This window comes from Cotesia glomerata, linkage group LG5 (genome assembly GCF_020080835.1).
Source record: "Cotesia glomerata isolate CgM1 linkage group LG5, MPM_Cglom_v2.3, whole genome shotgun sequence".
NCBI classification, from domain to species: Eukaryota; Metazoa; Arthropoda; class Insecta; order Hymenoptera; family Braconidae; genus Cotesia; species Cotesia glomerata.
The window spans coordinates 10,222,913-10,246,322 of NC_058162.1; the positions used below are offsets into that span (position 1 = coordinate 10,222,913).

The 23,410-nt window shown below is 31.6% G+C and overlaps 1 protein-coding gene across 1 annotated transcript in view; it reads right to left on the reverse strand.

Moving 5' to 3' along the window:
* LOC123265114 (tachykinin-like peptides receptor 86C) overlaps window positions 1–23,410 on the reverse strand; it is a 114,952-nt gene that overhangs the window by 22,953 nt on the left and 68,589 nt on the right. The window contains exon 3 of the mRNA XM_044728756.1: window positions 8,582–8,716. Within this exon, the coding sequence (XP_044584691.1) occupies window positions 8,582–8,716 (135 nt within the window). The remainder of the gene's footprint in view (window positions 1–8,581; window positions 8,717–23,410) is intronic.

Genomic DNA, 23,410 nt, shown 5'->3' on the forward strand with positions numbered 1-23,410 from the left:
ACGAAAGCTGTTCTTGTGTAACCTGTCGAAGGCCAAACATACGCGGATCTCTTAAAGAAAATCAAGGCCAAGGTTAACCCAACAGAAACTGGAGTAGGCATAAAATCTATAAAACAACTAAAGCGCGGGAGCGTCTTACTGGAAATGGGTCGAAAGACCGAAGACAGTGCTGCTTTCACTGTCGCGATCAAGACAGCAACCGCGAGCATCGGCACGGTCAAGACACTGATACCCTTAACAACGATAGAGATCCTTGACCTAGATGGAGTCTCTACCGAAGCTGATGTCCGCAAAGCACTCAAGCGGGACTTCACTAATAGCCTGGAGATCAAACGTGTCAATTTGACAAAAATTACACCACGAGGTCAACAGACAACCTTTTGCGAGATAGATGAGGCCAGCGCGATCAAGGCCCTCGACAAGGCGCGTATAAAGATCGGATGGGTTAACTGCCGCATTCGCCTAGTTGAAAAGTAACCCGCTACTTTAGATGTCTTGGTACCAAACACGCCACTGTGCGGGACCAAATAGAAGCAAGTGCTGCTAAAAATGTGGCGCAGAAAACCACAAGTCCATATACTGCGCGGAGAAGCCAAAATGTTTTCTTTGTACACTGGATGAAGATGCTCAGGATGGCTTATGCCATATTTCTGGCTTCGGAGCTTCTAAGGCATTCCGCACCGCACTTACCGAAGCTACGAGAGAGCATAAATGACGCGTATACTACAAGGCAACCTGAATAGGTGCGCTTTGGCGCAAAATCTGCTGCGCCAGCGTGTCTTTGAAGATAAAATCGACGTCTGTTTTATCTGCGAGCAACATCTAAACCTTCGAGGTAGAACATGGTTCGCTGATAAATCTGGGACGGCAGCGATTTGGATAGTACACGGAAACAAGTAAACTATAAAATTCATTCGCATTCCGGTTAATTTTTATAGTTTCAAACAGTACAGCGAACATCGGGGTGGCAAAAATGTAAATATTACAGAACTTAATGCAAAAAGTGTACAAGCCACAATTTATAATTTAATATCAAAAATGTGATTAGTAGCTGTCACAATAGTAAATAACGACCTTCTGATCTTAAAAAATTACAGTTTCAAATGGTAAAAATTGCCGTTTCAATATATAGTCTATACTATGAGGAGAAAGGGAAAGTCTCACACTCGGAGAATTTGACATTTGAAACAGTAAAAATTCTACTCTTAAAATATATATTTTACCAGTCCAAGCAAATTAATAATTATAGTTTGATTTTTAGCGTTGCGTTTAAAATTTACCATTTGTACTTTGTAAATATTGACGTTGCTTATATAGAAAGTTTAGTAATTGTAGTTTATATTTTTTACATATCATGTGATTATTTTTTAGGGTACGAAATGATAAATATCAAAGTCAAAATTCTTAATTATTATACTTTAACATTTTCGACTTTCACATATCGAATATTACTGTTTGAAATAGTATTTTCTACCATGTAAATAATAAATTGTAGTATTTAAATAATAAATACTATAAAGTGATTGTTAAAATCACGATTTTATTGTTTGAAATGGTAATTTTTTCCATTTGATCATTACTTATTATAAATCACCTATTATTTATTACAGTTTATTTTTTCCGTGTACATCTCGACAAGGACATATGGATACTGTTATGCATTAATGTGTTGTGCGATGGAAATTCTATGTACTTAACACATTATTGCATAACAGAGTCCATATAGGGTAAACCTTACCAAATTGTCATTAAACGACTTAGAATGGCTTCACCAAAAGCGCCGAAATTTCCTGCTTTAATAAACAGCATCGTAGTGGAGCTGTTTTCTTAACACCCGCCGCGGGAGGGAAGATATTATAGAAAAAACGGCAAAGCAATACCTATCACAACTAAGGAGCTGCAAGACTCGGCTAAATCTATCAAGACAGGAAAGGCGCCTGGCCCTGATAGCATCACAGAATACTCAACATACTCCTGAACGCCTACAATGTGTAACAGGGAAAATCGAACTTCCCGGGGTCATTATCGAGCCCATAATTGACGCACGGTAGGTAAGGGCTTTCCCTTACCTTTCGATGTTTGACAAGAGTTTCGACTTGTCACCGAGTGTGCGAATCAAAAGTCCCCACTACTGTCCCCGAAAAATGAAGCGGGGCGTAACAATAGGAAAGTACGAGAGCCGGGAGTTCGAGGGTTATAAAAGAGCCAGCAAGAAAAACATCGAGGCTTTTTTCCCTTCTGGAAGCCAGTGGCCTTTTGCTTTTGTGAATCAGTGACCTTGTTGAGATCAGTTTAAGTCAATAGAGTGCAAATTTGGACGTCGAGAATAAAGAGCAACTGCAGAGGAAGTTATCGGGGCATTTTGGAATTGGACAACCCTGACCGCAGGCCAGCACCCTGGTTCGAGACGACAAGACGCCAAGCAGCTGAGCCCGCCAAGTTGGACCGGAGTATTAGTCGTCGTTGGATAAAACAATAATTGAGTCTCCAGGTATTTTCGATTATTTTAGGTCAGATTAGATTATTAATTTAATTAAGAGGCTGAAATAATTTAAATTAATTTCTTGAGCGGCCATTTTTATATTAGCGAGTTCGTACCTTAGTTATTTTGTAACGTCCACGTTTTCAAAAGTATAGGTATCTAATTTGCCCCCGGCTCGAAATTTGCTCGCCGGAGTCCAGGGTCATAAACGGGGATTACATTATCAATAACAAAACCCTTCATTTTTAAATAAATCAAAAAAAGGAAACCTCTTTATTGGCCTGATCATATTAATAAACGATATAAACAATATAAACAAATTAAACAATATAAACAATACATTAGAACAACAAATATCAAAAGCTTAAGTGATAATATGTACAAACTTGATGTCAAATTTAACAATAATCGGACATATCGTTTCTTTTCCCGTTTTCTGTGCCACCTGGTGGCTAAACTCTGTCTACTATCTTTACAAAGTGGTAATCCTACCGATGGATACACCCTCAGTCGCGGCCCTACTTACCCCTAATCCCGTTTGGGTGCTTGGAAAGCAACCCTTTCCGGCTACACTTACCCCTAATCCCGTTTGGGTGCTTGGAAAGCAACCCTTTCAGGCCCTACTTACCCCTAATCCCGTTTGGGTGCTTGGAAAGCAACCCTTTCCGGCTACGCGGTGGCCAAATTTCCCCCACATGGTCAAGTCAGCACTTTCATCCGGTCGGTTCACGATACTTACCTGGGCCTTGGTCAGACTCCAGGTAGAGTATCATCCTCTGGAATTACTTGGTGAAGAGTATTCGACCGAGTAATTCTCCCGAGAAAGAATTGCTTGCTTTATCGAGCCAAATTTTGGCGTTTATCATTTTTCCCCCAACTCTTTTGTAACGAACCGGAAGGGTCGTTTTAGACACCTGTCCTGTGTCCGCGAACTAGCATTCAAAAATAAATATTTGTTATTTTAATCGTAATTTCCTTCATTCTCTATCCATTCGTCTCACCAAATTCTAAGTTTTTATTTTCGAAACTTAATTCTTTATTATTTTAATCGTAATTTCCTTCATTCTCTATCCATTCGTTTCGTCAAATTCACAATTCTTTAAAATAATAATCGTCATTTCTTTCATTTTATATCCATTCGTTGATTTTCCATACTAAATTGTCCTCGGGACTTAGAATAATTTTGCCAGTCTTTTAATTTCTTTTACAATTTAATCATACCTTCGGTAATAATAATATAAAATTACGAAAATTAAATAATAATCGCCGCACTAATAACAATAATTGTTTCTATTAATTTTCAAATAATTAACTAAAATACTCAAATACAAAAAGTAAAATCTGCGTCATAATTTATTGTCAAGGTCAATTAGTTAGCTTTGTCGTTGAACTTTTATATGGAAAATTAAATTTAATTGATTAATTATTAATTTATTGGTAGAAAATTTATTAGTAATTTATTATAGGCCTGTTGGCTATAATAAATTAATTTTAGTTAGGAATTTTCAAGACAAAATTTGAATAAGAAATGAAAATGCGTAATTAAGTTAGTGAAGATCATTCTATAATGTTCTATGGTTGTAAATCTTGTTGAGACGCTTTAGAATTACAGTAGTTGAATTTAAGAAATTGTGGTAAGTTAAGCTTAGGCCGGTGGGCTAAATTTAATTAATTTAGTTAATTTAGCGAATGTATTTATTGAGAAATTTAGTGAATTTAGAAAATGATTACTGAACTTGTTAAGAAATTATGTAGTGAACTTTGTTAAAGATTATTTAGTGGAGATCAAAAAATGAAATAAATCAGTGGGTTTAGTAGAATAAATTGATTGATAACTTTAGTAGAAAATTTGGTTAAGTAAGTTGAAAATGAATTTAGTTAAGAAGATGTATTAATGAATTAAAATCGAAGGTCGGAATTTCGTGTTAACTTAATTTCCCAAAATTCTCAATTTATTCATGCATCTTAATTATCAATAAAACTGAATCTCAAAACTACGCATTCTCCAAAATTACCAAAATTTCGCCTAACAATTACTTAAGGGGGTATTCTAGTCTAGAATTTTGAAAAAAATGAAAAAATTTTTTTTTCATAATTCGATAGTTTAGATATTCAAAAATATCTCTCTGAAAGGATTTTTCAAAATTCAAATTATTTTCAAAGTTACAGCCGTTTTAGTGTCGTGGCAACTAGACCGGGTTGAGCGGACGACTGCAACAATAGACTACGGGCGGTCCGGGCTACCTGAGTATTAATAGCTTTCTTTCTTTCTTGTCATATAAGGTAAAAGCCCCAATAGATGATCACGTACCAGTATATGATCACTCCATGTATTTGTATATCTATATTCACAAATATAGGTATACAAATACATGGAGTGATCATTTACTGGTACATGATCATCTATTGGGGCTTTTACCTTACTTTTAGTTTACTATATCAATAGTTTACTATATCAAAAACGTATGGGATCGCGTCTCCGGAAGGCAAAAAAAGAAAATAGTGGAATTGGTGGTAAGGGTGCTGGTAAATTGACTGATAAAGTAATCACTCAGTTGTCTGCGTACTACGGATTAGCTATCCGTCGTCATCCTGAATCCGTTGAAGATATGAAACGAGAAATATGGGCCACGTACTTGCATAAAATTTCAACTGATAAGAAGCCTCAGCACATGAATTGCCCTCCTGGACCAGACAGCTGGTGCAAGTGGCAGAAAGCAGCGGCCGAAGGAACTGAGGATGACTTTCACCATGAAAATCCACCTCTAACTGATAAGGTTTTAAAAGTTATGAAACCTATTTACGAATGCTTATCAGATGATTCTTTATTAGAACGTTGCTTGGGCAGCGAAACTCAAAATAACAACGAGTCACTTAACTCTTTAATATGGATATTTGCACCCAAACATATCCATGCCGGGTCCCAGACAATTGAGATTGCTAATTGTTTAGCAGTTTGCATTTTCAATGAAGGCTTTTATCCTATTTTACAAATAATGAGTCTAATGGGAATAAAAATAGGTCTGGAATCCCATGGGTTTGCCGTTAGGCGCAACGCAGTAAGGATTGAACGGTCTGAGGTTCGAGCTTCAGATGCTTCAAAAGAGGAAAGAACTGCTCGTTATACAGAGAGAAATGCTGAAAACACTCAATATGAAGTAGAGGAAGGCCCAATGTTTGAAGCTGGGATGGCTGATTAAGAGAATGTAAGTTATACGTACTATTTTATCAGTTACGCTGCCTGAAACTGAACGTTAAACTTTAAACGCGTTTTTCTCGAAACTACTTTTTTCGATACGGTGATGCAGATATCTTAGGTTCTAATCAGCCGATTTACTTGAAATTCAGCATGAATATTCTTCAATTATCTCGTTTTCGCACTAATCAATAAAAATTGAAAATTTTAAATTTGTAATATTTTTAAAAAATTGGAGGAAGTTGAAAAATGAGTAAAAAAAAATCGACTTCTATTTTTAAACAGCCGCCATTTTGTGAAAAAAATTTTTTTTCAAGTTTTGTTGGCTTGTGCGACAATGAAATTTGTACTGATCAATAATTTGGCATTGTTTTTTTTTTTCAGATTGATACAAAGGGAGAAATCCTTTTCACGAGGGCACGGCCTTTTTTTTTCTCTACTTCAAGGACATATCTTTTTGAAAATTTATTTTTTTTTTGAAATGTATTTTTTTGTATTCTTGAAATATCACTAAACAAATGATAAAAAATTGTATAATAAAAATATTAACTGCTTCTTTTATATTAATTGCCAAAAAACGCTCGAAATTCAGACCTCTAGACTATAATACCCCCTTAAGATTACTTCAAAAAAATAAAAAAAAGTTAAAATTATTTTATTATTTAATATTTCCACATCGTGTATTTAATTTTTTAATGCTCAAAATTACAATACTATGTATCTGCATAACTTTACCTTATTTAAAAGTTGCAGAAAACAAGAAAAAATTTTTTTTTGAAATTCAAAAATTCATATTTAAAAAAAAACACAGTTCTAAAAATTTGAGGGTCTTTTAAGATCAGTACAAGGTACTATACAAAAAAAATTGAGCCAAAATTTTAATGTCAATTGATATTTTCGACGTTTTTCAAAAACTTAAAATTTTACAAATTTGGCATTTTTCAAAATTTTTTTTTTCAATAGCCCCAAGTGTCTCCTTTCAAACAAACGAAAGGCCATTCCCGTATCTATAATAGCGTTCGAGATATTCCAAAAACAAAATTGAAAAACTGAAACAATAGCGAAATTTTGAATTTGCAAATTTTTTGAATAAAATTTTTTAATTCTTTTTTCTCTGGTAGAAGTTCGTTATATGATAAAAGAAAATTTCTGACCAAAATTTATCCAAATCAAAAGGGGTCAATTCCAACTGTAGGTCAATTCGACATGGAATGACCTAACTATATTTTACTATTAAGTCGCAATAACAGTAGTAATCCTGTTGCTGCAACAGGACTTTATCCTGTTGCTGCAACATGGCTGCCTCCTGTTGCAGCTGCAGGAAAATCCTGTTGCTGCAACATGACTGCCTCCTGTTGCCAACAGTTAATTTTTTTCCGTGTACATGCTCAAACAAGAAGATAACTACTTAGCTGTCGCAACCTACGTACAGCGCTTTTTAAAAGAAAAAACCGCAGAAAAGGATCAGTAATCAGGAGCAGGCGTCGTGAGACGCAACACGGACTAGATTGAAGTAATGCTAACGTGGTTTTGATCCAGTCTTCCCCATAACATCTATGGGAAAAGGAGAGAGGAGATTTTTTAGTAGGTGGGAATTCCACATTACCGACTACCATATGTCAAGATAGCGGTGTCTTTGAAAAATTTTTCCTTCTCTATAAAAAAAAAAAAAAAAAGATCTATCAAGCTCGCATGGACTCGTCTATCATGCATTGACTTATTATTCAAGCAAAAAAATTTATTTATGGTGCTAAATTTGTTGCTAATTAGTTACTCCATCTAGAATAGTGTTGCTTATTTAGATTCCGAGAAATCAATAATAATATCGGTCCAAGATGGGTCTTGCCACTGCTAGCTTGATGACGCTAAAAAAAATCATACATACATAGTGACAGCATCGCGGAGGTAGTCAGGGAAGCTTCCTGTGACCTTAACCCTAGACTGGTCAGCGTATGAGCGTAACGCCGCGCTCAATTATATTTTTTTTATTACATCTTCAATATTTACTAAAATTATTCAAAAAAATTTGACTTTGTTCCTTGAACATTTTAGAATATATTAATAAGTTTTTCAAACATCTTCGAAAACGTTAAATTATTGAAGAAAAATTTCTTAAAAAAATTCGTAGAGCTTTCCTGATCGCTTGAACAGAGTCGTAAGTAGTTTTTTGGCCGCGTTGTTGCCGAAAACACCTCTATTCTCTGCCTGTCAAACGTGTATGAACTGGCAACACTGTACGCTCTAAAAGCATTGAGGCAAATCCCTCATCACTTGACCAAAGTCGTTAGGTCGCGTTTGTTGACCAGTCTAGGGTTAAAAAGCCGAGATCTGATGAAAACTCGATTTTTGCAAAACAGGATAAACCCAATAACTTCCCGGTTTTCGAAAATCTTCTATTATCTTAGTGGGAAGTTAAAAAACAGCAAAGCATTGTGAAATTAAATGCTAGGTGATAAATGCTCATTTTTTTTTTCTTAATAATTTCTTATTATATATTTTACATAAATAAATATAAAAATAAATAAGAAAAATCAATTCTCCAATAGAAAAATCTCTTATAATTTTCTTATACTTTGAATACTTTATACAGAATTTCAAATTTAAACGTGAAAAAATTTTTGATAATTATAACACAACTAAAGTTTCTTCTTAATTTTTGTTGTAGATTTTTTAAAATTTGTTTTATTAAAAACATTTTATATTAATATTTATTAATTTATATTAATAAAAAACAAGAAATTTTTTTAATTTGGATCTTTAATATATCAAGACAGCAGGTGTGTCTATTAATGAAGAGCATATGTAAATGTGAAAATAAAAATAAAACACCAGATTAAGAGAGAAAGAGAAAGAGGAGAAGCTTGGACAAAGAATTCATACATAAAAAATAATTATCCAATTACCTTCGAGTCATTGTGGTCGAGTAGAGTAGACATGGCATCGCAAGTAATGCAGAAGCTAACCAAATTAAAACTAGTGCTACTGTTGTACGCTTACGTGACATGTGATGTTGCAGCGGTCTCATGATTGCCATATATCTGCCAAAAAGTAAAATAAAAACAATGATAATAATTTTAAAGGAGAAGGATGATAATATTAATGAATAGAATACTGGCCGATTTGTTTTATTCTACAGCTTTTTTATCAAGATTATATTTTCATATCTCTAATATACTTTTAATAAGAATTTTAATTAATCAAAAGCTTTAATTATGTCAAAGGGCACTTTTAATATTACCTCTAGTAATGGAAGTTTAAATTTCTCATCTAAACTTCAACTAAATATAAATTTCTGTTTGGTGAAAATAACAAAATAGAAAAAAAATAAATTTTTTTATTCAAAGGAAATTAAATAAAAATACAAAACAGAGGATCAAGAGAGTATCAGGTTGATGTTTAAAAATTCATTTGGAAAATTATATCCTACTTTTTGTTTTTACAATAGGTTTTCTGGTAAAAATATCACATATCAACTATTTTTGTTTATTATGCCATTCATTTTCTTTTGATTTTTACTATTCCACTTTATTTTGGTTAACATTCATTCAAAATATGATGTTGAATTTTCATATGTAAACATTATGCATTCACCAACAGTATTGATTTCAAGTTTTTTGTTTACTTTGACGTTGATATAGTTTACTTTTGACAAACCTTCGAGTATTCAAAAATAAGTTATTTATTTAAAGATTCCAGAAACTAAGTTTTGCTTCTCGAGTCAGCTTTTGAACTTTTGTTTAGGATATTTTTATTTAAATAATTATTCAACGAATTTTATGTTTAATAAACACAAATGTGTAGATAAAAAAAAATTAGAAAAACGGTTCACCCTAAAGGCCACCCCTGAAACTTCTCGCTAATTCCATTCCTGGGCGCTTTAAATTGTACTTAATTATGACATTTTTGAGATTTTTGAGCTCAAAATATAATTTATGTGATATTTTGAGCTCACTGAGTTCAAAAAAATAATATTTCTATGCATTTGAGCTCTCCCAGCTCAAAAGTCTGATAGAAGTTTCATAGAACACTATTTTTGGAATTTTCAAACCGCAATAGCTTTTGAATGGATCAACCAATTTTCACGCGGTTGGCGGCATTCGACGCAGTTTTATCATCCTCATAAGTGATTTTCAGGTTTCAATTGATCGAACCAAAAATTTCGGAGTAATCCCGAAAAAACACTTTTTTTGGTTTTCTTTCGTTCACGATATCTCTCGAACGAATCAACCGATTTCGACCAGCTTGGTGGCGATCGAATCGGTTCAAATTCACAAAAAATCTAAGTTTGAGGGAACTCTTTAGAACGCCGATTAGTAGATTCCGATCGGTTTAGTCGTTCAAAAGTTATTAGCGAGTCACACACACACACACACACACACACACACACACACACACACACACACACACACACACACACACACACACACACACACACACACACACACACACACACACACACACACACACACAGACATAGTGACAACATCGCGGGGGTAGTCAGGGAAGCTTCCTATGACCTTCAAACGTCGAGATCTGATGAAAACTCGATTTTTGCAAAACGGAGTGGAAACAATAACTTCCCGATTTTTGAAAATCTTCGATTTTTTTAGCGGGAAGTTAAAAATTCTTTGATCTAGATCTATGAAATCACAATAAATTTTTATAAAATTTTTAATTAAAAGCTTTAATGACTTGAAATTATTTTTCATCCAGCCACCGCACGGCACATTTTATTTGATATAAAATTTTGCTTAATGTTTAAAGATGATTCAAGTGAAATCTGATGTAGAATTTTATATTTTTTATTCCAAGTAGTGTATATATGTATCTATATGTATACTATCTCATGCTTCACGCAATGCCAGGCTAACGATTAATCTTTTTTTAGCTTTTTTTATTTATGAATGTTATCTTTTTAATTTTTATTCCTGCTTTTATTAAAATAAAAAAAAAATAAATATGTACGAAAATAAATTAATTACACATAATGAAGCATTTTTTGGATGTATATAAATGTATGTTCATAAATATAAATGTATGTTCATAAACAAAAAAAATAATTATTTATCTCTATGCAGAAGCCGATTGCTAAAACTGGTGGGTTAGAGGTTTAAATAAGTTTTTTTACTTCTTACCGATATTTTACAAAATTCAAAATTTTTTTCATGTATGATCCAATACACCCAACATATGTGAAAACGTATACTTGTCATTTCATTAGCTAGAAAATTTTCTAAGAAATATCTTACCTATTTTCTGAAATTGTTATTAATTTTAACAAAAAAGCGTTGAGTAGCAAAATAAAATATTTTTCCTAAAACAATAAATTGTTTTTAAGCAACCCTCGAATAAAATACTGAAGCAATTATCCCAAGCCAAATCATTAAGATAAAAGCGATAAATTATTCCGAAATTTATCGACCATTAGGAGAAAATACTAGCCAATGGAACTCAATTCGATGAAATATTATTCTCACACGCAATTGTATATATTAAATAATTGTAATATTAAATTATATATAAAATCGATTTATACCAGTGATTATTTATCCGAGTGTTGACAAACCTTTCATATATACGTATATAGAAGACCCTTGTAGTATACAATACTTTAACACTCGGGCCGTGGGACGTAAATGTAATAATAACAATGATCATTGTTATTACATACGCTATTTGCGTAATTCTAATAATTTTTTCTCGCATATTCTATAAACCCACATTAAGATGACCCTCTCCACATTTCTTTCTCAATCCTTTCCTACCAATATCCCGTTACGTGAATGTGGAACGCTTCACGTAATAATTACCGTAACTCCTATTCTTTCCCGCTTCACAGCATTATTTATATTTGCGTATATAGAATAAGCGAAAGGTAATTTAGTATAGACCGGGTAGCTCAAATGGTAGAGTATCCGACATGTCTTCAGAAGGTTCTGGGTTCGAATCCCAGTCCGAGCTATCTAATAATTTTTTTTTCTCGCATATTCTATAAACTAACATTAAGATGATCCTCTCCACATTCCTTTCCTACCAATATCCTGTTACGTGAATGTGGAACGCTTCACGTAATAATTACCGTAACTCCTATTTTTTCCCGCTTCACAGCATTATTTATATTTGTAAAAATGCTTGCCGTAAGATGGACGGTGTGGCTTAATGTATATAGAATAAGCGAAAGGAAATTTAATATAGACCGGATAGCTCAAATATAAATTATAATAAAATATAAATTTAGAATATGCGAGAAAAAATTATTATATAGCTCGGACTGGGATATACATCCGCTATTCTATACATACGTTATTACGGATCGCTTCTATATACAATAAGCATTGTTATGTGCACCGGCACACAAAAAAAAAAGTTGTCAGTACTTTTGACGGGACCCATATATCTTTATGTATTTCGACCCGCTGAATCCGAATTTGAGGTCAGTTTGACCCGTACGAGGTCAAATTTTCGATAAAACTGAAAAACCGCAAAAAATGACGAAAATCGGCAGTTTAGACGATTTAAAATGATTTAGAAATTTTTTTTGACCTAAACTAAGCATGATTTTAATGTATTTCGACCTGCTTACTACTTATCTGAAGTTTATTTAGACCATAAGCCATTAAAAGTTTAAGTAAATTCCAAAAAACCAAAAAATTCCAAAAAACGCCGAATATAAATCTCGAATTTATATGGCTCAGACATCTCTCAAAATCTAAATAAATGGCAAAAAACCACTGAAAATCAAAATCAAATCAAACATGTTATCCGATCTGTGGAATATAAATTTTAAATTTTTTGACCTAAATCCTCAAAAAATTTTAATTCTTTAAAAAAATCTTTTCAAAACCGTTTATTTTTTAATTTTAATTCATTCTCCGCTTATATCTAACCCTTTTATCTTTAAATGACCTACGTAAAGGGTTTCTCTTTCGCTTTTTTATTTTCTCAGGTAGATCTCTCTTCAGTGTCCAACAATGATCAGCCATCATAATGATATCCCACTTTCCTTGATAACGATTTTCCATTACACTAATGTCTTCATGGAATCTTTCGCCTTGCTCTTCATTGTAATCGTCAAGATTTTCAGGAAAGTGTGAAAGGTGAGAATCTAAATAGTGCAATTTTGAATTTATCAAGCAACCCAAAGTATCGTAGTTGTACAACAACTCTTCAACTAAATTCACGTAATTCTCACTTTTCGTATTCTCTAAAAAGTTTTGTGATACTTCTTTGAAGCTTGCCCATGCTGCTCTCTCATTTTCGTTCATTTTATATTCGAAATTATCGTCCTGAAATAAAGTCCGAATTTGGGGTCCATCGAAAATTCCTTTTTTCAATTTTGCATCACTTATAGCTGGAAAGTTTCCCCCCAAATATTTGAAACAGTTGCCATCTTTGTCTAAAGCTTTGACAAACTGCTTCATAAGACCAAGCTTGATGTGAAGTGGCGGTAGTAAGTACTTGGAAGGATCAATTAGAGGTTCTCGGGTAACATTGTAAGAACCAGGATTCAAATTCGTTCTCGTTGGCCATTCTTTTTTAACATAGTGATTTTTTCGATCGCGACTATCCCACAAACATAAAAAGCAGGGATATTTCGTGAACCCTGATTGTTGGCCTAACAGTAGTGTTGCAAGAGGATTGCACCAAGATACAGGTGTAATAAAAACGATATAAAAAAAAAGTAGAATTAACTAAAATTTTTTGAGGATTTAGGTCAAAAAATTCAAAATTTATATTCCACAAATCGGATAACATGTTAAAAATTCTTTATTTTTATTTCAAAATTAATTTTTTTAAATTGCCGATTTTCGTCATTTTTTTCGGTTTTTCAAAGTTTTCTCGAAAATTTGACGGTGTACGGGTCAAACTGACCTCAAATTCGGATTCAGCGGGTCGAAATACATAAAGATATATGGGTCCCGTCAAAAGTACTGACAACTTTTTTTTTTTTGTGTGCCGGTGATGATTAATCTTATCATAGTCATGAGATCTGAATCCTGTTCTATTATATTAATATATCTGATAGGACAAAGTTATTTTTCAACAAAAATGATCCCGGGTTTATCAGTGCAATCAATAATTCAGATAAATCTGAACTGAATGAACAGACAGGTTTACAATCTTCGCTCAAAAATTTTTTTTTATTAAGCACAATTGTTACGGGCGATAAAAATGATAAATTATAAATTGATTTATTCCCTTTTCTGACTTTTATTTATATTGTTAAAATTTTTTGTGAAATTACAATATTTAAAAAAAAAAAATGACTAACTTAAATTAAAAATTTACAAACCTTATTTGATTATTTGTTTAGTCATACTAATACTTTTTTTTTGTAACTATCCAAAAGAAAAACAGTAAAAAATGTTTTGTACATAATAAAAAATTTTGCATCATTGCCTCGAAAAAATTTTTTACGCAATGACGTAAAATTTATTACAGTGTAAAATTACCACAACTGATTTATTAAATTACAAGACTGTTTTAAAGAATACTTCCAACAAATTTCTTGTAAAATTACCATAAAAATTTTCAACAGTGCAGATGTTATATTTGGATATTTATTTATTAAAAGTAGTAAATTATGACTTATGAGTCTATAAGTAATGTTATAATCTACATGTTGTTTAGATACTGAGGAAACACTTGTATGGCAATGAAAATAAGGCTTGCGGTCGAAGATAATTATCAAATTAAGATATTAATCGTCGTTGTAACGACTATGGTACACATAGTAGACGTTATAATACTTATTATTATCATTAAATATTGTTATTAGTTATAGTTATTGGATATTAAATATTAGTAATATTGCTAAGGTAGAAAGTGGTCTATTGATTTTCAGTCCGTGATAAAACTACAACATTTTGTATGCTACTCAGTAATAATTATCGATTAACTTTTGGCCACTAGGGACTTAATTACTAGTATGAAACGGTTTTAATATTTTTGTGAGTTTTATTGATTTAAGTTAATATAAGACTATCAAGAAATTTTTAATTTTTCAGCATCTATAAAATATTTTTTTCCGTTTCTGATATATAATTCATCATAGGAGGAATTAAAAAGTATTCAAAATATTCAAAAGAATTCAAAGAATAAAATTTATATTTTTAATTTTAATCTAAATTTTCAATTTTTCCTAATGAACTTTTAATTTTTTTTTTTTTTAATTTCTCTGACTTTGTTGATCATCTTTTTCTGTGTTCGTGGCAGACCATAAAATTATTAAATTTTTTTTTTTCAACCTTGTGAAAAAATTAAAATGTTCTTTTGATAACTTTATTGGGAAATCTTTTTTTTTAATTTTAATTTAAATATTAAATAGCGAAAAAAAAAATTTTAAACAGTGAATTTTGATACAATATCTTTCATTTGAATGAACAAATCTTATAACAGAAAATTATAATTTTTCAAGTCGTAAATTCGGTCTTGAAGTCAAAACAATAGCTTACAAATAACAAATTGAATTTTCTAACTGAAAAGCTAAAATATATAAATAGGATATAATTTATCACCATCCATCTCGTGTACTTATCCTGGCACTTTAACCACACGAAATAATCAAACGGCTTACTAACTAAGACTTACTATTAGATACTACGCAAATGTATTTTATGCACTACAATACACACTACGTACATTTTAGGAAGAGGTTACTCTCAGATCTCAAGTACTCAACTACTTATCATTCATCACCGAGACTCGACATGTAATGAAAACAACACCACCTGGTTTATCCGTTCTACTATACATATATTCTCTTGATATACCTTCCTATATTCATCACAAATGCTAATTGCATATCATCGTATACATAGCTTCTTATTGGCCAGGTGACGGTCTATAGACATTCTAATTTTGTGCGCTGCATGTTCTAATCTAATACGAAGATGTTTGGTCTCAGTGTTTTTGTAAGGCAAGTGCACACAGTAAAAAATTTTGCATCATCGCGTCAAAATAATTTGTGTTAAATATTTAACACTTTTACGTGTAAATTAAACACTTTCTCGTGTTAATTTTCTTAAATGAACACAAGAGTGTTTAATAATTAACTAAAAATTTTTTACGATGTGAAAAAAAAAACAAAAACTGTAATATGAAAATATATTTTATTGAAAGTGTCTAAAATTTTTTTTATTATTATTATTTCTATTCCTTAAAATCTATTGGATCAAATTATTCAATTTGAGATCTGAAGTATTCATCAGCTTGAACAATATGATTTATTTAAAAATAATCGGTCAAGAATTAAGCGCTAAAACAAAATTTATCTATTTGAATATCCCGACCAGAAATTTAAGTTCGGCGGTGGTTCGTTTCGAATTAGGCATGCCGAATTCCAAGCTCGCGCCGAACCAGGAAGCCAAAGTTGGCCCACGTCCCGGAAGTAACGCAGTCGCGAGTTTGGGCCTAACTTGGCTTCCGACTTAGGCGGTGGTTTGGAAACCACACTTGCTGGTTATCTAAGCCTCATTCGGTCCGAATTTGGCTACCTACGGTAGCAATTCAGAAACTAAATTCGCACGGAAGAATCCAAATTGAATCCTTTCTTTGTTTTTAGCTATTTTTATTATAAAGCAAAAATTAATAATACTGAATGCTTATTTTTTTTAATTTATTTTTAAAATTTTAAATATGAATATCGACTTTAGGACAAAATTTTTTAAATATTAAGTAAATAAAAAAAATTTTTTTTTTCTATTTAGTATTATTTTTTTTATATTTTCGGTCATTTTTTCGCTTTTTAGGGTTTTTCTTACTATGAAGAAGTTTTTTTTTGATTGGTCGTTTTTATGGGTCATGGGGGAAGGAGATGATGGAGTTAGATACATTAGTCACACACAATACTTAAATTTACCTCACACTCACCTTAAGAATAATAATAATTAATAATTATTAATTATTAAAAATTTTACATGTCGAACGCGAGACTCGAACACTGTACCCGACGCACGAGAGCCCTATAGAATACCTTTAGTTACTGTTCGGTAAGCTTTTGGTTACCGTTATCTCGTATCAGTTTGGCAATTCATGGCGTACCGAACTTAGGCATTGCCACAGTTTTGCCTAAATGAGCCCGAGCTCGGAGAATCAAACTTCGGTAATCCTTTGGTTACCGTTATTTCATACCAGTTTGGCAATCCATGACATATCGAACTTAGGCATTGTCACAGGTTTGCCTAAATGGGCCTGAGCTTGGTGAATCGAACTTTGGTAAGCCTCTTTGGTTGCCGTTATTTCATAACAGTTTGGCAATCCATGACATACCGAACTTAGGCATTTTCACAGGTTTGCCTAAGTAAGCCCGAGTTTGGTGAACCAAACTTCGGTAAGCCTTTGGTTACCGTTATTTCATACTAATTAGGAAATCCATGATATGCCGAACTTAGGTATTGCCACAGGTTTGCCTAAGTGAGCATGAGCTTGGTGAACCAAACGTCGGTAAACCTTTGGTTACCGTTATTTCGTACTAATTAGACAATCCATGATATGCCGAACTTAGGCAGTGCCAAACTATTACGAGATTACATCGAATGTGGAATTCTTTTGGCATACCAATGTTCGACTTACCTAATTTAAAACAAAAGCCAACGGAAAGCCAACGGAAAGCCAACTTCGCCCCGAACTGATTTTTCGGCATGTCTTACTAAAATTCTAGTCGGGATTGGAACCATAGAATGATGACGTACATAGAAGACGTATCGATAAGCGTGAGTAATTTCACATAGCCAATATCATTAATTCTTTATGAACAGAAGCTTTTTAGAGATTTTAGAGGTTAATTTTCATGAATAGAATTGTTGAATTATTGTTCATTTGCTTCAATTTAATAATGAAACAAAATTATTTAAGAAGATTAAATGATTTACTTCTCTCAATTATTTTTATTGCTCTAAAAAATATTTTGTTGTAAAATTTATTATTTCGCTTTGTAAAAATTAATTATTCAATTTCCTCAATTACTCGTAAAACCATTTAATATTTAATAATTTTATCAAAAATTTCAGTACTTTGATTTTATCTTTTTCGTTAATTGAAATAATAATAAAATTTAAGTGGGAATTATCCAAAGAGGTATGAAAAATGATAAAAAGAATACTCAATGACAGATAAAGCATGAAATTTTAAAAGGCAAGAGGAAAAAAAATTCCCGACGTTGATTCTTTGAAAAATCGTACATAAGCATGATATGTGAAGGGACGCAGTAGATTAACGTTAGTCAGGCGTGACGTTAAACTTTTGAGCATGGATATGAAATTTTTAATAGAGCGGATTCTGTAAATATAATGTGGAGCTTAAGGAATTTAAAGTGCTTCCATAAAAACCCCTCACTTTAGTGATTTTTGATATCTCTTTCCTCGATCTAAATTTTTTATATCCGACACTTGTGATTATTATTATTAGGTAGATTTCTTTAGAAATCTATCTATTGTAGCCGGTCTCATGTCGTAATTTTAAGAAAATTTTGTCATAATACGTTTCATTTCATCGAGTAATGTCGAAAAATGGTATATATATATATATATATATATATATATATATATATATATATATATATATATATATATATTAGGGTGTGCCAAAATGTAACTCCCGTGGAGAACCTTTTAAAATTGGAATTTTGAGTTCCGCTTTTGACAGGAGCTGTGTTTGGGCAATCCCTGAGATATTTTGGGGTGAGACGAAGTATTTGATTTTCATAGAATTTTTTAACAGAAGCTTAGTTTGGGTATTTCCGGTGAAAATTCAAAATTTGGCCGGAAGTTCCCAATTAAATCTCCTGTTAAAAATCCTATAAATAATCAAATGAATCTTCTCACTCCGAAATATCTCAGGAAATGCCCAAACACAGCTGCTGTTAAAAGTGGAACTTAAAATTCCAATTTTAAAAGGTTCTCCACGGAAGCTGGCACACCCTGCTTATATATATATATATATATATATATATTTATATATATATATATATATACAGAGTGTCCCAGTAGTAACGGACGGCATTGTCGCATCTGATCAACAAAATAAGTCTGAGACGAAAAGTCCTTAGCCATTTTTTAATAAGACGCATATATAATTAATTATTTATTAAAATAACGTCCTTTATGCGTTAGAGAGAGAGCACTAGTGTCAAGTCAAGTGCGTTCCAACGAAGACGCTTGCACGTGTGAATGTGTAAGTAAATATGTGTGACTACGTTAGCTATAGAAACTAGTTAGTCATACAGTTAGTTGTGTCTTTGTTTGGCACATACTTTACTGGACACTGGCGCTCTCTCTCTAACAAATACAGAGACGTTATTTTTAATTAATACTAATTATCTATGCGGTTAATTGAAAAATGGCTAAGGACTTTTCGTCTCAGAATTATTTTTTCATCAGATGCTACAATGGCGTCCGTTACTTTTGGGGACACCCTATATATATATATATATATATATATATATGATATTACGCGCCATGTCAGCAGGATTGCGCCCACAGTTCTCAACCGATCTTTATGAAATTTTGTGAGCTCATTCTGTGGATCAATACCAAGATCAAGTTCAAAGATGAGCAAAATCGGCCGGTTAGTTTACAAGTTGCGGGTGTTTGAAAATTTTTTTCCGTTTCAAAAAATTTTGAATTTCGTATAATTCGTGAAAATAATTTTCCAGATGTAAAAGATAGATAAAATCTATCAAATTTATCTTAAACTTCATTTAACCATCTTCAATTTAAACTAACATTTGACTAGTTTTGATGATTTTTTTAAATAATTCCGTGATTTTTGCAAATTTTAAAAAATTTTTCAATAAACGTATTTTGGCCCCTTTTTCTTCAAATAATTTTTAAGCCGTAAAAGATAGCTTAAATCTATCAAATTTATTTTAAAATTCTCATAATTACACAGAAAGAATGGTTCACTTGAACCAAGAAAATATTTTTCTTGCTAATTATTCTCTTGGGCGAAAAAAAAATTTTTTTTTGACACAAGAAATTTCACTTATCCCAACAAAATTAATTCTCTTGCTTCAAGAAATACGTATCTTGATCCAAGACAATTTATTTGAATCAAGAAAATTTTCTTGTTTTGAGAAAATTTTTCTCTTGTTCCAAAAAATTAAGTTCTTGACAGAAGTAAATTTTCTTGTCTTGAGAAAATTTTTCTCTTGCTCCAAAAAATTAAATATCTCGATAATAAATTTTCATTAATATTTTTATTGACAAATATGTCAAATGGGAAGATCAAATAATATTGAACCATTTTCTTTCATTCAATGTACAATTGCGTGCTAAAATAATCTAAAATGGGTATCAAATATTCAAGAGAAAAATTTTCTCAAGGTGAGAAAATTTTTTTCTCAGCTGAAATAGGTGGCGCTGCTTCCCTAAAGTATCTGAAAATCTTGATCCAATATAAAAATTTATTGTATCAAGTATTTATAATAATTTGAATTAAGAAAAATTACTTCCACCAAGAATAGAATTTCAAGAAAAATTTTTGCTTCGGCCAAGACAACTTCGGTCTTCCTTCGGGCACCTGAAAATTTACTTGAGCCAAGAATTTTATTCTTCAGTCAAGAAATCTTTTTTTCTGTGTATCTTCATAATTTAACTATTATTCGTCGCCTTATAATACTTTTTTCAATTTATTTCGTAGTTGGGAATGTTAAAAAAAAAAATAGTTTTTTGCTTGATCGTTCCTATAATATTATGGGAATGGCTCCTATAATATTATAGGAATGGTCCCTATATTATTAAAGGAATGGTTCTTATACTATTAAAGGAATGGTTCCCATAATATTATGGGAATGACACACATAATAATAGAAAAATGTTTATGTTCATAATAATGAAGCAATCACGTCAAAAATATAAAGTAATTATAATATATTTTTTTGCTAATAAATTTTTTTTGTAAATAAAAATTGATCTTTCACTAGATTGAAAAAAATTCTTTTTCATAATCTTTATTCACGTGTGTAGTTAATCTTAAATTGTTTATTCCAACTCAGTTATTATTGTGTTAAATAATATTGAAAAATATTGTAGCAATTGTAAAGTTTCTCTAATAAAAGGGATATTTTCTCATTATACAATTAGAGAAGCAAAATAGATATGGGAATTCATTGTTTATTTTTACAATTTCATTTTATTTTTAAAACAAATTATTTATTTACAATACATACGTTGAATATTTATTAAATCCACCTTTTGGGTTTGTAACTTTTATTGTTTATATGAACAATATTAGTTATTTTAGATATTTAAAATGATGTTATTGGGAAGCAAGTAAAATGATCGAAATTACTAATAATTTCAAATGCTTCAAAGTGGTCATCGAAGTCACAAATAACTTGAGTTGTAATGATATATAAATATCTCAATATTATTAGGCATCACCACTATAATATTATAGGAATGGTTCCTATAATATTATAGAAACTATTCCTATATATTATGGGAACCATTCTTATATATTATGGGAATCATGCCGATATTACAGTTATAATTATAGGTATCGTTCGTATAATTATAGGAACCATTCCCATAATTATAGTAAAATTTCCCAAAAATTATGGGTACAATTCCCATAATTTAGGTAATCGCTCCTAAAATGGTATAGGAAAACGATTCATTAAAATTATAGGAATGATTTCCACATTTTTCTCTCCGTGTAGTGTTTTTGTCAATATTCAAACAAGAAATCTACCTATCCATGTCGGGTGTGACCAAATGGCGCTTTTTATTTTTATTATGTATAACAGCGAAAAAAAAATTTTGATGGAAATTTACGAACGTCAACTCATGAATTGGATTGTAACGTCTTCATTTTTTTGACCTGTGATTGCAAAGGCGTGTACGTGACAATTAAATCGATATCTGTTTTCGCAATTGATATCAAGAATTTTTTTTCTTTTTAACAATCACACTTTTCCGGTTGCTGTAATGGATGTCAGATTTTTTAGAAAAAAATTTTAACGATAAATCTATACTCTCTAAACTTGAATCAGTGAAATTTTCACTAATTCATTTGATGAAAAATATTTCACTGTAAAAATAGTGATTTCAACGGATCAATCAGTGAATTTTTTACTGATTTGTTTGGTAATCCAAATTTTCATTGATTTAATAGTGATTTTCACTATTTTTCCGTGAAATCATCATACATAATATTAGTGACTTAAAATCACTGATTGAGCAATGACTTCTATTAAACAACTAGTAAATTTATCATTTTAAGCAGTGAAAATTCAACATATAAAGTTAGTAGCTTGAAAAATCACTGTTTTATTGTTATTTTTTACTTTAAAACAGTTACATAGCATTAGCCAGGCTCACAACAAATTATTTTACAATTACTTCCGAAGCTTCTACAACGTAAATCAATAAAATATCTGCACGTGAATCTGTGATGTTATTTTTGAGTTTCATGTGAATAACACACCGTATAATTTCTGTGCAAAAAATTGTAAGTAAAGAAAAAAGAAAAATCTAAATGAAGATTAACAGCACATCAGATAAATATGATTTATAATAATAATAAGTCAACAATATGTTTAATGAATTGTCTTACAATAATTACCAATATATGATTCGAAAAATAAACATTTGATATTTTAAACCAAAACTTATATAACAACCTATTCTCGAGTTTAAATTTATATGATGTAACGGGTGGTTTTTCCGCTCATTGGCCCCTTAATTAATTTAATAGAAATAAAACAATACCTAGCAAAAATGATTCTAAATTAACAAGGGCGCCACCAGGATTTTGTATCTCGGTTCCTAGAACCGGAAACCAGAGCTGAGCTTATAATCTACAGGGAGAGAGAGTGGAGGAAGGTGGTCTGAAAGAAATAAATTTTTATTTAACAAAAATGACCGGTATTTATTTAACAACAAAATATGATAACAACTCGTGCCCTTGCACGTACACCGCTCACTTACAGCTAATTTACTTACAACTAACTTACTTCACGCTTTCCCCCGGAAAGTCGCTACTACAACTTATATCTAACGGAGGATTTCGGGTTAAAACCGGCGACTCCGACTTATCAACAAGACACCTCGTACAAAGACATCAGTGTACGAGGGCTTATCAACAACGCCTGGCTACAGAAGCAACAGCCTAGTGACTGCAACGTAAGCCAAGAAGCCTCTGCAAAACTCGAAGTTTTGTAAGTATCTTTTATTTATAATGTAGAAATCATCTCGAATAGGATCTTATGAAATTCCTCCCTCACATAAGAGCGCGGGGGTATTAATTATCAAAAAATTCATATTCTTCAATTATCAATTTCTACAGATATAAAATTTGATAAAATCTCAAGAGAAGCAGGAAATTTTGGAAGTTCAGGGAAGGTTTAAACGGTGAAAAATATAAATAATAAACAACAGAAAATACCAAAAACGATAATTTAGTTTTCCAATACACAATGTTCTGAGCTGAGTAATAAGGTCTGATCTCTTTGGGTCCGTTCCTAGCTGTGAAGTGAGGTCCGATCTTTTTGGTCTGTTTTGTTTTCAGAAATAAAAAAGTGTCAGTTAGTTGTTAAAAGAAATAAATTAATTTCAAGCCAATTAATAATATCTATCATCAGTTTGTCAGTGCGCAAGAAATTTTTTATTGTTATTGTTTCAAAATATCAAGGAGAAGACGACTTGACAAGAGTCTGATAAAAGTTTCAAAGAACACTATTTTTTGAACTTTCGAAGTGCAATAACTCTTGAATGAATTAACGAATAATC